Source organism: Peromyscus maniculatus, chromosome 4 (assembly GCF_049852395.1).
Source record: "Peromyscus maniculatus bairdii isolate BWxNUB_F1_BW_parent chromosome 4, HU_Pman_BW_mat_3.1, whole genome shotgun sequence".
NCBI lineage: Eukaryota > Metazoa > Chordata > Mammalia > Rodentia > Cricetidae > Peromyscus > Peromyscus maniculatus.
In genome coordinates this window covers 62,047,951-62,061,718 of record NC_134855.1, presented here as the reverse complement: position 1 = coordinate 62,061,718, position 13,768 = coordinate 62,047,951, and the positions used below count along the sequence as shown (strand labels likewise).

The 13,768-nt window shown below is 46.6% G+C and overlaps 3 protein-coding genes across 10 annotated transcripts in view; 2 read left to right on the top strand and 1 right to left on the bottom strand.

Moving 5' to 3' along the window:
• The first annotated feature begins 450 nt into the window (after window positions 1–450).
• Selenoh (selenoprotein H) lies at window positions 451–2,097 on the top strand. Its single transcript, XM_006989630.4, has 4 exons — window positions 451–690; window positions 780–925; window positions 1,044–1,174; window positions 1,917–2,097. Exons 1-3 carry the CDS (start codon window positions 593–595, stop codon window positions 1,142–1,144), a joined length of 345 nt encoding a protein of 114 aa, XP_006989692.2. The 5' UTR covers window positions 451–592; the 3' UTR covers window positions 1,145–1,174; window positions 1,917–2,097.
• A 734-nt stretch (window positions 2,098–2,831) lies between these two features.
• Window positions 2,832–11,273, bottom strand: Btbd18 (BTB domain containing 18). 2 transcript variants are annotated; one of them, XM_006989629.4, is made up of 4 exons: window positions 10,683–11,273; window positions 10,211–10,295; window positions 8,751–8,919; window positions 2,832–5,062 (listed from the first exon to the last, which is right to left on the bottom strand). In XM_006989629.4, exons 3-4 carry the CDS (start codon window positions 8,872–8,874, stop codon window positions 3,003–3,005), a joined length of 2,184 nt encoding a protein of 727 aa, XP_006989691.2. In that variant the 5' UTR covers window positions 8,875–8,919; window positions 10,211–10,295; window positions 10,683–11,273; the 3' UTR covers window positions 2,832–3,002. The 2 variants fall into 2 exon arrangements, with proteins under 2 accessions (XP_006989691.2, XP_042131536.2); XM_042275602.2 differs by having other exon boundaries at window positions 10,619–11,256.
• The window catches only part of Ctnnd1 (catenin delta 1), a 60,924-nt gene continuing 58,085 nt past the window's right edge, over window positions 10,930–13,768 (top strand). For 2 of the 7 annotated variants that reach the window (XM_076569805.1, XM_076569802.1), the window contains exons 1-3: window positions 10,930–11,399; window positions 12,027–12,082; window positions 12,534–12,668. The gene's annotated coding sequence lies outside the window, so the exon portion shown is untranslated. Of the gene's footprint in view, window positions 11,400–12,026; window positions 12,083–12,475; window positions 12,669–13,768 lie in introns of all 7 variants that reach the window. The other 5 variants (XM_076569800.1, XM_076569786.1, XM_076569801.1 and 2 more) reach the window with 4 other exon arrangements.

The window sequence follows — 13,768 nt, the reverse complement described above, 5'->3', positions numbered from 1 at the left end:
TTGGTTGGAGAGATTAACCTCTAAATCTCGATCCTCTTGATTCACCTAAATACCTGAGACTAAAGGCGCCAGCTACAGCGCCGAGATTATAAATGGGCTCGGGTTCAAAGCCCACTTAACATCAAAGGCCATACCTTTTGGTTTCTCACTTGAGGACGTGGCTCTCCAAGTTCTGTCCGAGTTAGTTAGTTTCTGTAGTCTGTGTACAAGCGGCACGGAAATGCAGTGTTAAACTTCACTTGGAACTGGTCTACAGATCTCAGGATAGGAGGTTTAGGTACAGAAAGCCCCTAACCGAAAAAGGCGCCAAATGTGTGTGTGTGTTTTTTTTTTCTGAGTCTCGGATGAATGTCCCCTTGGCGGCGCAGGGTGGTTTGATCCGGTCTTCCGCACCGCCCCCACCTCCCTTCTGATAGGCAGCCTGATTGTGCTTGAAGGGCCCGCCTTTACATCACGTGGGTGCCGCCAGCCGCGCTTTCCTTTGCTGGGTGGTTTGGACTTGGCAACTGCAGTTCTGGGTTGCGGGTTTGTCTCCCTGGGGTCGTGTCGCCACATCATCCCCACGTTGTCTCGGCCACCGGAGGTCCGTACCATGGCCCCCGTCGGAAGAAAGCGGAAGGCTGCGCCGGCAGATACAGTAGACAAGCGCGAGAAACTGGCGGAGGGCCCGGCGGTGGTCATCGAGCATTGGTGAGGGGTGGGAAGTCGCGGGGGGCAGGGAATCGTAGGCCCTGGCTGCTGCGACCCGAGGCCCCGTCTGCAACTCCTTGTGTCCGCAGCACGAGCTGACGCGTGTACGGGCGCCATGCGGCTGCCCTGAGCCAGGCTCTGCAGCTGGAGGTCCCAGAGCTGCCTGTGCAGGTGAACCCATCCAAGCCGCGGAGGGGCAGCTTCGAGGTGACGCTGCTGCGCCCGGACAACAGCCGTGAGTGGAGGCCGCGATGGGGGTAGGGGCGAGAAAGGAAACCTGGCCACCTGATGATTGAGGGGATGGGGTAGTAGTGAGTGCCACCATAATTTATCTTTATCCGATCCTTTCCCAGGTGCCGAACTCTGGACTGGTATTAAGAAGGGCCCGCCACGAAAGCTCAAATTTCCTGAGCCTCAAGAGGTGGTTAAAGAATTGAAGAAGTACCTTTCGTAAGGACGTTGGACAGGGAGTCCCCATGCTGAGGTTTGCATCATGACACAGGGATGCACACTGGGGTAGACTCAGAGAGAAACCGTTACAACGTACCTCACGCGGGATTTCTTTTTTTTTGGTTTTTCGAGACAGGGTTTCTCTGTGTAGCTTTGCGCCTTTCCTGGGACTCACTTGGTAGTCCAGGCTGGCCTCGAACTCACAGAGATCCACCTGGCTCTGCCTCCCGAGTGCTGGGATTAAAGGCGTGCGCCACCACCGCCCGGTGGTGTCACGCGGGATTTAAAAAGAGGGGTAAAACTGTAGAATTCCTGCTGGTAACACCCACCCCACCCCCACCTCCCCCCCAAAAAGTCTTGCCCTACAGGTATGGGCAAGTTTTGCATTTGTTTACTATTTCAGTTCCCATCTCTGGTGACTATTTTAATTCCATGAGTCTGTTGCAAATCTTCCTGGTTCAAGAGTGTGACATTTCTGTTGTAAGGTTTTTCTCCCTGGTAGTGGCAGAATCTTTGTTGTTACTTTACTTGCACTTTGCTGGTTTTTGCTGGTAGTCTGTGTGATGAGGTATCATTACACCCCACCCCACCCCCACCCCCATTATTGGTTACATGGATTTGTTTTTGTCCCTAGTGCTTTACACAGTGCTTTGGCATGTTTTCTGCACTTGCATACTGAGCGAGCGCTAACCATAGGTGGGCGGGCAGGTCTGTGTCTCTCCTGGTCCTTGGGATTGCCTGGAACCTGACTCAGACGTTCCCTTCTCTATTTGCAGCTTTCATTCCCTGGAGATGTTGAAGCATTTATGATAGTGCATGGCCAAACTTCAGCTGTGTACCTGAAGCCATAGTTTCTTCCTCACCAGAAATGATGGTTCAGTGGTGAGGCAGCCCTCCAGCAAGGCATTGTAAGAGTGTTTGGATTGGTTTAATAAAAGTTAAAGTATCTGAGAATAAGGGTCAAGTTTAAGTTTTTTCTTAAAGAATGGACACAACCAGCCTTGTGGGGTTATTGGTCTTTGTATATTTCACAGTGCAAAGTAACTTCTGTGTGGAAATTGTAGAGTAAAACATGTGAAACACAAAAAACATGGATGTTGCTGGGTTTGGTGGTGTATGCCTGCAATCTTAGCACTTGGGAGGCTGACTGGAAGTTTGGGAATCCATAGCCAACCTGGTCTATATAAGACCAGGTTGTTTTTTGTAAAACAAACAACAAACAAAAAACTAGATACAAAGTAAATCTTTTTTTAAAGCAACTACTTTTAATCTACTTCTTGGAAGTGGTTATGGAGGTAACATCTTCCAGGCCCCTGTGGAGGCTTTTGCTAGACTTCTCATACTGGCAGTGAGTAAGCCCCATAGGCTGGGCTTAGTGGCACAGTCCTATAACACCAGCTACAGGAGGTGAGGCAGGAGTCAGAGTTGAGTGCCAGCCTGGGTAATTTCAGGAGATCCCACTCTCATTCCAGTGTTACACCTAACATAGCTTCATTCCTTCTCAAACATTCTTTAAATAGAACCCAACCACAAACAGTTCTAAGTTTTTCCTGAATTTTCAGTGACTGTCACATATCTCATGAGCTGTAAAAGGCCTAGTCTTAACTATTCCTATGTCTTAACTAGAGTTGGGGACCACAATTATTTTATCACTGAAAAATGGATTACAAGGAAATAGCTCAAGTTCATAATTTTCTATCCATGGTATTGCTATTTATTTGATTTCTGCCTGGTGCACAAACCTGGGAAGGGGAGATCAGTGCTGAGAGGAGGAGACATGTGCTTGCTTTTCTGCCAAGAAAGCCTTTTGCTGATCAACAGTTGTCACCCTCCTAGGAGCTCTAACCTGCCCTCTGCCTCCACTATGTTAGTATATCTACCTCTGTTTCTGACTCTGAGGAGGGGTCGGGCCAGACAGAGGGAACACTAGTGGGCCCCAGCCTGCCCTCTACTGACCAGTCTACCACATCAATTTCATCTTCAGAACTGCCAGGAAATGGGTCCAGCAGTTCAGGGTTAGCAGACACTTCCCTGACTGCCTTGGGAGCAGGATACAATACCTCATCCATGCCTAGGGACACTTCCAGCCCTGTCTCTGCCCAATTTGAGCATGGAAGTGAGAGGTCCCTATAAGACCTTTGGGAAGAGTCAGGGGAGTCAAGGTGGAGAAGTTTTTCTCCCTGACCATCCAGTGGCTGGGAGCTGGTAATTTCAAGGTCTGGAGTCCAAGAGCCTCTCAGCGAAAGTGCCTCTCTACTCACCTCAGAGGGCATGACAAGGGGGCTAAGGGGCTCAATTGATTCTGTGTTCTCAGAGCGCATGACAAGGGGACTACAGGGCTCAACTGGCTCTTTGTTCTCGACAACAGGTTCCTTTTCCAATCCTGTGAGGTCTCTGGGCCACAGTTCCATGTCTGGCAAACACCATTCTTCCCCTTCAATCCAATTCTTTCCTGTTTCTGATAGGTGATAACTTGGGGTTCTGCAGCCTTCAGCCCCAGGACTCTCCAAAGACCCTACTGGTGGCTCAACATCTGAGCCACACAGCATGAAGTCCAGAATCTCTTCCAGCTCACTGGTGGCTGCAGCACTTGTGATTCGATACTGCTCAGCTTCACAGGGCTGGCCTAGCAGGGTTGTGTCAAATGTGTAGGGCTCTCTGCAGTCAATATTCAACACAGGTTCCTTCCCTATCAGCATTGGACTGGACCCAAACTCTGACTTCACCACAGGGTGGTCCGGGGAGTGGCTAGCAGAGAGCAAAATGTCTTGTAGCCTAGGGCTCTCTGGGGAGTCCTGACACAGTTGTAATCTAGCAGGTGTTTCCTGCTCATTAACTGAGGACAGCGAAGTTCCTGGAGGCTCTCCTACATCTGAGGGTTCTAAGATCTGGGGACTGTCTTGAGTGTTTCTCAGGGGAGGCTCCTGGACCACCTCCCAGCAGGTACCATTGACAATCTTCCTAAGCTTTACTCTTCCAACCTGCCCCTCTTCCACAGAGTTGGAGGTGAGTGCTCTGCATTCAGGGCTCTGCTTCTTGCTCCCACCTGTCTTCCTAACATCAGGTGGGTCTGAAGTGCTCTGCAGAGGACTGACTTCCCCTGGCTTCTGCTTGTCCACACCCTGGGATGATTTACTTACACTTCTCTGCCTCCAAAGACGCCGGCCAGGGACTGTGGGCACTGAACTGGGACCACTTGAAACACTGGAAGGCTTAGATGTACAGACATGGGATGATGGCTTTGAGCGACTCAGCCTGATCTTTCTGGGCAACAGTTGCTCATCCACAGAACGATACAAGCTGGGATGGGAAAGTGCTGTAGGACCTAAAGCAGGGTTATTCTTGTACTCCTTTGGCCCTTCTCTCTGGCTTGATGGAGATGAGCTGCTTTCTTGAGTCAAGCAAATCCTGGCTTTCTTTTTGAGTAGAAGGGTATCTGACAAGCTCTCTACATTTGGTAGGTTGCTCTTTTTGTGAGGCCCCTCTTCTTCCCCTAAGGACTTAAACCTCACTGCTCCAAGGGGACTAGGAGTCTGGGTGACAGGCAGTGGAGTTCGAGGGCGGCGGCTGGGTGCTACCACTCTGGCAGAGATTGGTGCAGCACTTGGTGGTTGTAAGCATTCTCTGTTTAGTCTTCGGCCCTGAGGAGCCTTTACTAACTTGCCACCCTCTAGCTGAAGGGTTTCCAGCTCAGACACTCGGAGCTGACGGGCAGCAGAAAGCACATCCTGGGCTTCTTCCTGAGATACTTCCATCTCTGAAGTATACAGGAAATCCACCAGCTTCCTAAGTGTCCTGATCTTTAAACCTCCCAGCTCCAGCACCACCTTCCGACCCTGAACTGGCCTCTCCCGCTCCAGGCGTTCTGTGAAGAAGGGACTGCAGGCGGACAGGATGCAGCAGTGGGCTGGGACAGCCTCACCTGGAAGAAAAAAAATACACATTTATGCTTTGTCTGTCTTTTTTTTTTTTCTTTTGGTCTGTTTTTAGTCCCAATAACAAAAATCACTAATTTGAAGATTAAGAAAAAAAAAAAAACCAGTATCAGCTAATGTATGCTTAGGGCTTTAAAAACCTGTCCAAGCCGGGTTTGGTAGTGCATGCCTGTAACCTCAAAACTTGGAAGGTAGGAACATCAGGAGTTCAAGGTCATTCTCAAGGCCAGTATGAGCTATAGGAGTTTTTTTTTTTTTTCTCTCCCCCTTTTGGTTTTTCAAGACAGGGTGTCTCTGTGTAGTCCTGGCTGTCTTGGAACTCACTCTGTAGACCAGGCTGGCTTCAAATCCAGAGATCTGCCTGCCTCTGCTCCCAAGTGCTAGGATTAAAAGTACGAGCTATCACTCACTGCCCAGCAAGAAATCTTGTTTTTAAAAGACCCAACCAAACAAAAAAGCCTTCCTAAGTGCTTAACCTATCTTAAACCTTTGCAACTATCTCATTAGGATATTACGTGCATTTTATAGAATTTCTATGCCCACAAACTTTGCAATGTTTTTCTTTTTCTTTTCTTTCTTTCTTTTTCTCTGTGTAGCTTTGGAGCTGGTTCTGGAACTCACTCTGTAGACCAGGCTGGCCTGGAACTCACAGATACCCGCCTGCTTCTGCTTCCTGAGTGCTGGGAGTAATGGTATGTACCACTGCCCAACTCTTCTTTTCTTTTCCTCTTTTTTTTCCCCTTTGCTTATTTTCAAACAGGATCTGATTATATAGCCCAGACTTACCTCAAATTCATGAGCCATTTGAGAACAGTGATTAAAGTTGTACACCACTACACCCAGTTTCTTTGTGTGTGTGCATGCATATTCCTGAAGGAGTAATGACTTCACACTATTGTATACATGTAGAAGTAAGAGGACAACCTCAAGTGTCCCCACCTTTCCCTTATTTGACATAGGGTCTCTTTGTTGCCCCTATAATGCTAGTCTAGCTGGTCTACAAGCTTCCCAAGATTTTTATGCCTCTGCCTCAAAGGAATGCATATTGGAGGTGTGCAAAACTGTACTGGCTTTATTTGGGGTCTGAGGATTCAAACTCAGGTCCTCACATTTGCATGGTAAGTATCCACAGAGCAATCTCCCTAACCCCTATAGTTTCTTTATATTTACTTATTTAGGTTGTATGTAGTCTAAAAGTTGACCTCAATCAATTGTCTACCTTATCCTTTTGAGACAGGGTCTCTCATTGAACCTGGACCTCATCAATTTGGCTAGACTGGCTGGCCAACAAATCCCAGGTGTCCTTCTGTTTCCGAATCCCCAGCGTTGAGATTACAAGAACACATAAAGGCATTCAGCTTTTTATATGGGTGCCGATGACCCAAACTTAGATCCTCATGCTTGCAAGACAAACACTTTAGCAGTTGTTTGTTTCTACCTGCTCCCTATGCCAGCCTAGCTGTCCTTTGAACTTGCAAGTCCTGTCTCCTACCTCCCAGCTCCTTGTCTGGGGGCTGGGATTACAGACAGTTGCACTATGTGTTTGGGTTGTAGGGATTTGAGTTCAGGTCCTCATGCTTGCACACCCAGCCCTTTTATCCAATGAGCCTTCTCTCTGCCCTCTTTTTTAGTTATTTTGAGCCTGGATATCATGTGATCTAGGCTGGCTTAAAATTCCCTATGTAGTAAAGGACAAACTTCCTGCTTCTACAGGCATGCACTACTTATGCCTGGTGTAATCTATGCTGAAGATTGAACCCAGTGCTTCATGAAAACTAGGCTAACACTCTGTCAACTGAGCTATATGCCCAACTTTTTAACAAAAAAAAATTATGTATTTTTATTTTATTGTATGAATGTTTTGCTTTTATTCCTGAAAACAGTTTTAGAGGGGCTGGGGATCTAGCTTGTTAGGTAGAGTGCTTTGTCTATCATGCACAAAAACCACAGGATTGATCCTCAGCTCTGCATCAAATTAGGATGGTGGTAAATTTAGGAGGCAGGAAAATTAGAAGTTCAAGGCCTTTTTCAGCTACCTAGGACAGAAGAGGGCACCAGCTCTCTTGGAACGAGATGTGGGTGCTAGGAACTGAAACAAGGTCCTCAGCAAAACCAGCACAAGCCATTTATTTCTCTAGCCAACACTTCTTTCCCCAGCTTTGTTTTATGTTTCCTTGTTATTATTGGCTTTTTGTTCTGTTTTTTGAGACAGGATTTCTCTGTATAGCCCTGGCTGTCCTAGAATTCTCTCTGGCCTTGAACTCAGAAATTTGCATGTCTCTGTCTCCCCAAAAGAGTGTTTGGATTAAAGGCATGTGCCACCACTCATAGGTTATGTTGTTTGTTTATTGTTTTTTTTTTTTTTTTTTGAGACAGGGTCTGGGCATGCAAGATGGCTTAGCACAGAAAGGTGATAGCAGCCGTTCCATCCCTGAAACCCTCATGATGAAAGGAGAACACTAACTCCCGAACGTTGTTTTCTGACCTTCTCGTGTGTGCCACGGCACCCCTTCCAGTTCACAAAATAAATGTGTATATGGGTGTGACAGAGCGTTAAGTACACACCGGAGTAACATGCATTAGTATGCCTCACTCTGTAGCCTGGGCTATCCTTAAATTTGTGATCCTTTACCTTCCTAGTTTTACTTTTTAAAGCCAGATTTATATATATGAGTATTTTGTTCACATGTATGTGTATACACCACATATGTGCCTGTTGCTAAGAGGGCACTGGATCTCCCGGAACCAGAGTTATAGATGGTTGTAAGTCCACATGTAGGTATTGGTACAAAAGCAACAAATGGTCTTAGCTAATGAATGATCTCCCTCTAGCCCCGTTCTAGTTTAATTTTAGGAGGAAAAAACATAGTAACAGTTTAAGGCTTTTTAAAAATTGACTTATTATTTTATGTGCTTTATCTGTATATTTATCTGTGCACCACATGTGTGAGTTACAGTGGTAAGCTGAAATGTGGATTCTGAGAGTTGAACCAGGGTCCTCTGGAAGAGCAATCAGTGCTCTTAGCCATAACCTATCTTTCCAGGCCCCAACAATTTTACTCCTGAAAAAGTTTTAGAGGGGCTGGGGATATAGCTTGTTAGGTAGAGTGCTTTGTCTATCGTGCACAAAAACCACAGGATTGATCCTCAGCTCTGCATCACATTAGGATGGTGGTAAATTTAGGAGGCAGGAAAATTAGAAGTTCAAGGCCTTTTTCAGCTAAAGAGTTGGAGGAAAGCCTAGGCTGAATGAGTTCCTGTCTCAAAAAACAAAACCAAGACTTATCTTAAACCAGGTGTGGTTGTGAAAGAAAGCCTTTAATCCTGGCCCGGGGAGGTAGAGGCAAGTTCTAGATCCCTGTGAGTTCCAGGCCAGCCTGATCTACATAGCAATATCTACAGAGCTACATAGTGAGACCTACCTTAATAAAACAAATACCAACATCCCCTCCCAAAAGTAATTATCCTGGAAACAAAAAGCTTTTCACAAACACCACCACCACCCTATCCCTTCCCAAAAGTAATTATCCTGGAAACAAAAATCTTCTTACCAAAGAGTTTACAAATATTTATAGGTAAGAACAGTCTTCTGGGTTTATTGTTTACCTCTGGCCTTGAACTCATTTTACCTTGTTCTATAGTGACTTTTCAGTTGAACCTCCTTTATTTTCTTACCCTCTGCCTGCAGAAGGGCATCACAAAACACACCGCTCTGCTGCTGGTGATGAAGCTGCAGAAAAGCTACCCGGAGGAACCGGGGATTCCTGTATAGGATTTTGGAACTGGCAGGAGAGCACATGTTGTATTTGGTAAATAACCTTCTAGGTTTTCACGGTTCAGATTCCTGTGGGTGAGATAATATATTTCAGAGGTATGATTATACCTAATTGATTTTTTTGTCTTTGAAATGGTGGAGAAATTTTAAAAGTGAGAGACAGTGAGTTGGTAAGTTCTGCTGAGGATAGTCTCTCAAGAAAGACTATTATGACAGTGGTTACCTATAGAAGCTCCTCAAATAAGCCTGCATTTGAAACTTGGCTCTGTTCTTAACCAGCCTAGCTGTATAATATCATGCAGGTGACCTAACTTCTCAGAGACTCACTTTTCTCACGCATGAAATGGAAATAACAGTACTTACCTTGTAGGGCTTTTTAAAAAATTTAAACAAGCCAGACATGGTGGAGCATGTCTATAATTCCAGTTCTTGGGAGGCAGAGGTAGTATGACCAGGAATTCAATGACATCCTTCCTCCCATATATAAGTAGATCAAGGCCAGCCTAGGCTATATGAGACCCTGTCTTGAACACAACAAAACAAATGAGGGCATGGTGGTACATGTCTGTCTGAAACAACTGAGAGGAGAAGGCAGGAGGACTGCATGTGAGTTTGAGGCCAGCCTGGGCTGCACAGGAAGACTCTGACTCAAAATTAAACGAGTCACCGGGCGGTGGCGGTGCACGCCTTTAATCCCAGCACTCGGGAGGCAGAGCCAGGCGGATCTCTGTGAGTTCGAGGCCAGCCTGATCTACAGAGTGAGATCCAGGACAGGCACCAAAACTACACAGAGAAACCCTGTCTCAAAAAAAAAAATTTTTTTTAAATGAGTCAATACAGGCAAATAGTTTAGTACGGTGCCTACCACAAAATAATTATCTTCCTCAAATATCAGCTACTGCTATACTTCAGTTTTTCTCATTCACATTAGCACTGAGACCTAACTCCTATAGTGCCAACTATTCACATTCTTCCTGTGCACCACATCTCACCATACTTTCAATTCCACACTTTTAAAAACAATACTGCTGGCTATAAAACTGACTCTGGAAAGCCATATGCACCTTTCTTTAAGCTCAGTTATCACACTAACCAGCAGAGGGTGCACAATCAAGAAAAGACAGGATTTGGAAGGTCTTACATATAAATAAGACTACTGTTGACTGACCAAAGTGAACCAGAATGATCTCTGCAAAATATATGGACTTTTGTGAGCCTGGTTAATTGCCTGGCTAACAGAAGGGAGAGACCCTTCCCCACCCAAATAAATAAAGTGGATATTCTGACTTAAATTTCTAGGGTGTGTGTGTGCGCATGCTTGTGCGCACGCGTGCCAGGACCACACTCCCATCCCACTTACTGCACAGCTGTGTGTTCCTTTTCCGGTACAGTTATGGTGTTTTCTGTCAGGTAGCACTGAAGAGTCCAAATAGTTCACGTCAAAACTATCAGGAAAGAAAAGAGTAGGCAAATTAAGAAAGGGAAGTATCAGCTGGGCTTGGTGATCCCATGTCTATAATCCTCGCTATTATTCAGGAGGCCAAGACAGGGCTATTATATGTTTCAGACCAGCATGGGCAATTTAATGAACTCCGTTCTCAAAATAGAATTTTAAAAGGACTGATGGTATACCTCAGGGGTAGAACTCTTGCCTGGCAAGTGTGAGGCCTTACACCACGAAGGGATGGGGGTCGGGGGTTGGGGGTGCAGAGCGGGAAACACAACTAAGTCTCATCCCAGCCATCGGAAATATGGATGAACAAGGCACCTGTTGCAAAGGTGCTGGCAAGACTTCCAAAATACCAATGCCTAGCCTTGTCCTCAGACCCAACCTGGAATCGTTTTTTTGCAACAAACTTGCTCCTGTTGTCCTCTGTTTCTTCGGGTCCTCTTGTCCAGTAGCTTTGTTTCCTCCGAATGTCCAGCCTCTTAGCCGAAAGGCTGCGCAATGCAGCCCAGGTGGGCCAAGAGCCTCAGCGGCGATTCCCCTCCCAGTCCAGAAACACGGGGACGAGGGTTAGCGGAGAAAAACGGCGGCGTCACAGAAGGCCCTGCAAAGCAGGTCACCCCGCACACTCTGGGCCCAGGGGCCCAACTCCTGTAAAGAGGGAGCTCCGGCGCGAGGGTTTCTGGGAATGGAGCATGGAGCTGGTGGAGGCCCGAAACCAGGGCTGGCCCTCGCGGACCCCGCTGACTTGGCCCACACGAGGTTTGCAGTCTCTCCCTGGCGCCCGCAGGCCTCGCCGGGTCTCCAGCACCCACATGCACTGGGCAGCGGTGACAACGAGGGCCTGAGGCCACGCGGCCCGGGCTACACACCGCGCGCGGCCACCCTCGCGCTCCGGGCGTCGAGGGCCCCGACGACTTCCTGCCTGCGCCGCCTCCGCCGCCTCCGCCTCTGGGCGCGACCGACCGACGTGCGCCACGGGACGTCATCCCCATTGGACGGCCGCTCCCGGGAGAGCCAATCAGAGGAGGAGGAGCGCTTTGGCGGGAGCTGAAGTATCGAGGGAGTTGAGGCTGAGGGGAAGCCGGCCGGGCGGCGAGAGGTAGGGGTCCCGGGCCGCGGGGAGGGATCCTTCTGGAATCTGCCTGGTCCCGGACCACGGTGAGGGCAGGGCCAAGACTCCCCAGCTAAATAGGCCGGGCTCCAATGAAGTTGAGGTTCATCTCTTTGTTCTCCTCGAAAAGGCTGCAAGTAGCCTCGGCCCTACCTAGGTCAGTCTAGGCTTCATTTGTGTGGAGGGGAAAAAAAAAATATGTTTCTGCGTGCAACATTGCCAATCCCAGCACTCGGGAGGCAGAGCCAGGCAGATCTTTGTGAGTTCGAGGCCAGCCTGGTCTACAGAGCGAGATCCAGGAAAGGTGCAAAGCTACACAGAGAAACCCTGTCTCGAAAAAAAAAAAAAAGATATTTTCTAAGACTGGAGAGGTTCAAGAAAAAAAAAAGATCACTGGGGGCTGGAGAGATGGCTCAGAGGTTAAGAGCACCGACTGTTCTTCCAGAGGTCCTGAGTTCAATTCCCAGCAACCACATGGTGGCTCCCAACCATCTGTAGTGAGATTTGGCGCCCTCTTCTGTATACATAATAAATAAATAAATCTTAAAAGAAAAAAAAAAAGATCACTGGACTGGCTTCTGACACCCCTCCCCCACCCCGTGGATTCCATTCCAGCCCTGAATCTGAATAGAAGTGGTGACCCAAGAGCGTGGTGGGAACACCTACTTGTGGTGAGTTCCAGTGGCCTTCTACCGATCATTTGTTTAGCTCGGTTTCTGACTAGAAATAGCTGTTTTCGGGGGTGGTACTAAAAAGAATGATTTCAAGATTTAAAAAAAAAAATGCAGAGAATGAGGCCAGGAATGGTGGCACATGTTTTTAATCCCAGCTCTCGAAAGACAGAGGCAGTGGCAGTCGATCTTTGTGAGTTCTAGGCCAGCCAGGAAAGCCAGAAGCTATATAGAGACCCCCATCTCAAGACACCAAAACAAATAACAACCACAAAAAACCGCAACAGCAACAAGAAAAAAACCACCATACACACACACATACACAAAAAAAAAAAAGAAAGAAAGAAAAAGAGAGAGAGAGAGACTGTCGATCCATACTATAAATCTGTACAGCACTTCTTTACCCCAGTGCATTAGGACCTAGGATCTAACTCAGATGACTGACCCTCAGTAGCTACCTGATGATGTCCAGCACTGGATAAAATGGCCACATTCAAAGCTACTGATGACAAATTGTGGTGAAGGAAATGGAGTAGCCAAAAAGGATGTAGAAAAAGAAGAGCCTGTGGAAACAGAACATACATTGGTGAGTAAGACAATATGTTCAAATGTGTCTTTAGTGAGGTTTAACACATTTTTCCAAAGAATCTGGGGGCTTCAGGTGTAACTTAATGGTACAATGCTTTGCTAGTATGTAAGAGGCCCTGTATTCTTTTCCTACCACTGTTTTTTTTTTTAAAGTTTTATTTATTTATATTTCATGTATGAGTATTCTGCATTTATACCTGCATGCCAGAAGAGGGCATCAGATCCTATTATAGATGGTTGTGAGCTACCTGTGGCTGCTGGAAATAGAACTCAGGACCTCTGGAAAAGCATCTCTTCAGCCGTTTTTTTTGTTTTTCCTTTTTTTAAGGAAATCATTTGAGCCAGTTGTGGTGGTGCAGGCCTTTAATCCCAGCACTTGGGAGGCAGAGACAGGTGGATCTCTGTGAGTTTAAGGCCTGCCAGGTCTAGAGAGAGAGTTCCAGGACAGCCACGGCTGTTACACAGAGAAACCATGTCTTGAAAATCAGAAGAAAAAAAAAAAAAAAAAAAGAAAGAAAAAGAAAGGAAGGAAGGAAAGAAGGAAGGATTTGAAATAGTTGAGCGAGCACATTTCCAAGTAGGTCGTATTTCCCTTAGTTTGGAGTCAGCTTCAAGGATGAAAAAAGAAACAAGAAGCTGCACATTTTCAGTGGCAGTTGTTATGTTTTGAAGAGGAACAGTTTGTGAAAAGACATACAGCTTCGCTTCAAGACGGATTCCAGATACTGTCAGCAGCAGCAGCAGCAGCAGCAGCAGCAGCAAAGACAGGCAAGCAAGGGAAAACAAAAGCCACAAGCCAGAACAGTACTTGTTTATGCCATCTCTGAGTGTAGAATTAAGACTTGAGTGAGCAGGGACAATACCATGGGGGTTATTCTGTGGCGGTGTAAGGAAAATGTTTTATCCCCTTCTTAATATGTTTTTATCAAGGTTAAATTAATTTTAATAAATAGAGAGGACTTCTTGGTTGGCTTTTTTTTTTTTTTTTAAATCAAGTACCATTTTTTGGGTAGTAAAATTTATTTTTCTCTTTCTTTTTGGGGGTGGGCATTGAGACAGGGTTTCTCTGTATAACAGCCCTGGCTGTCATGGAACCCA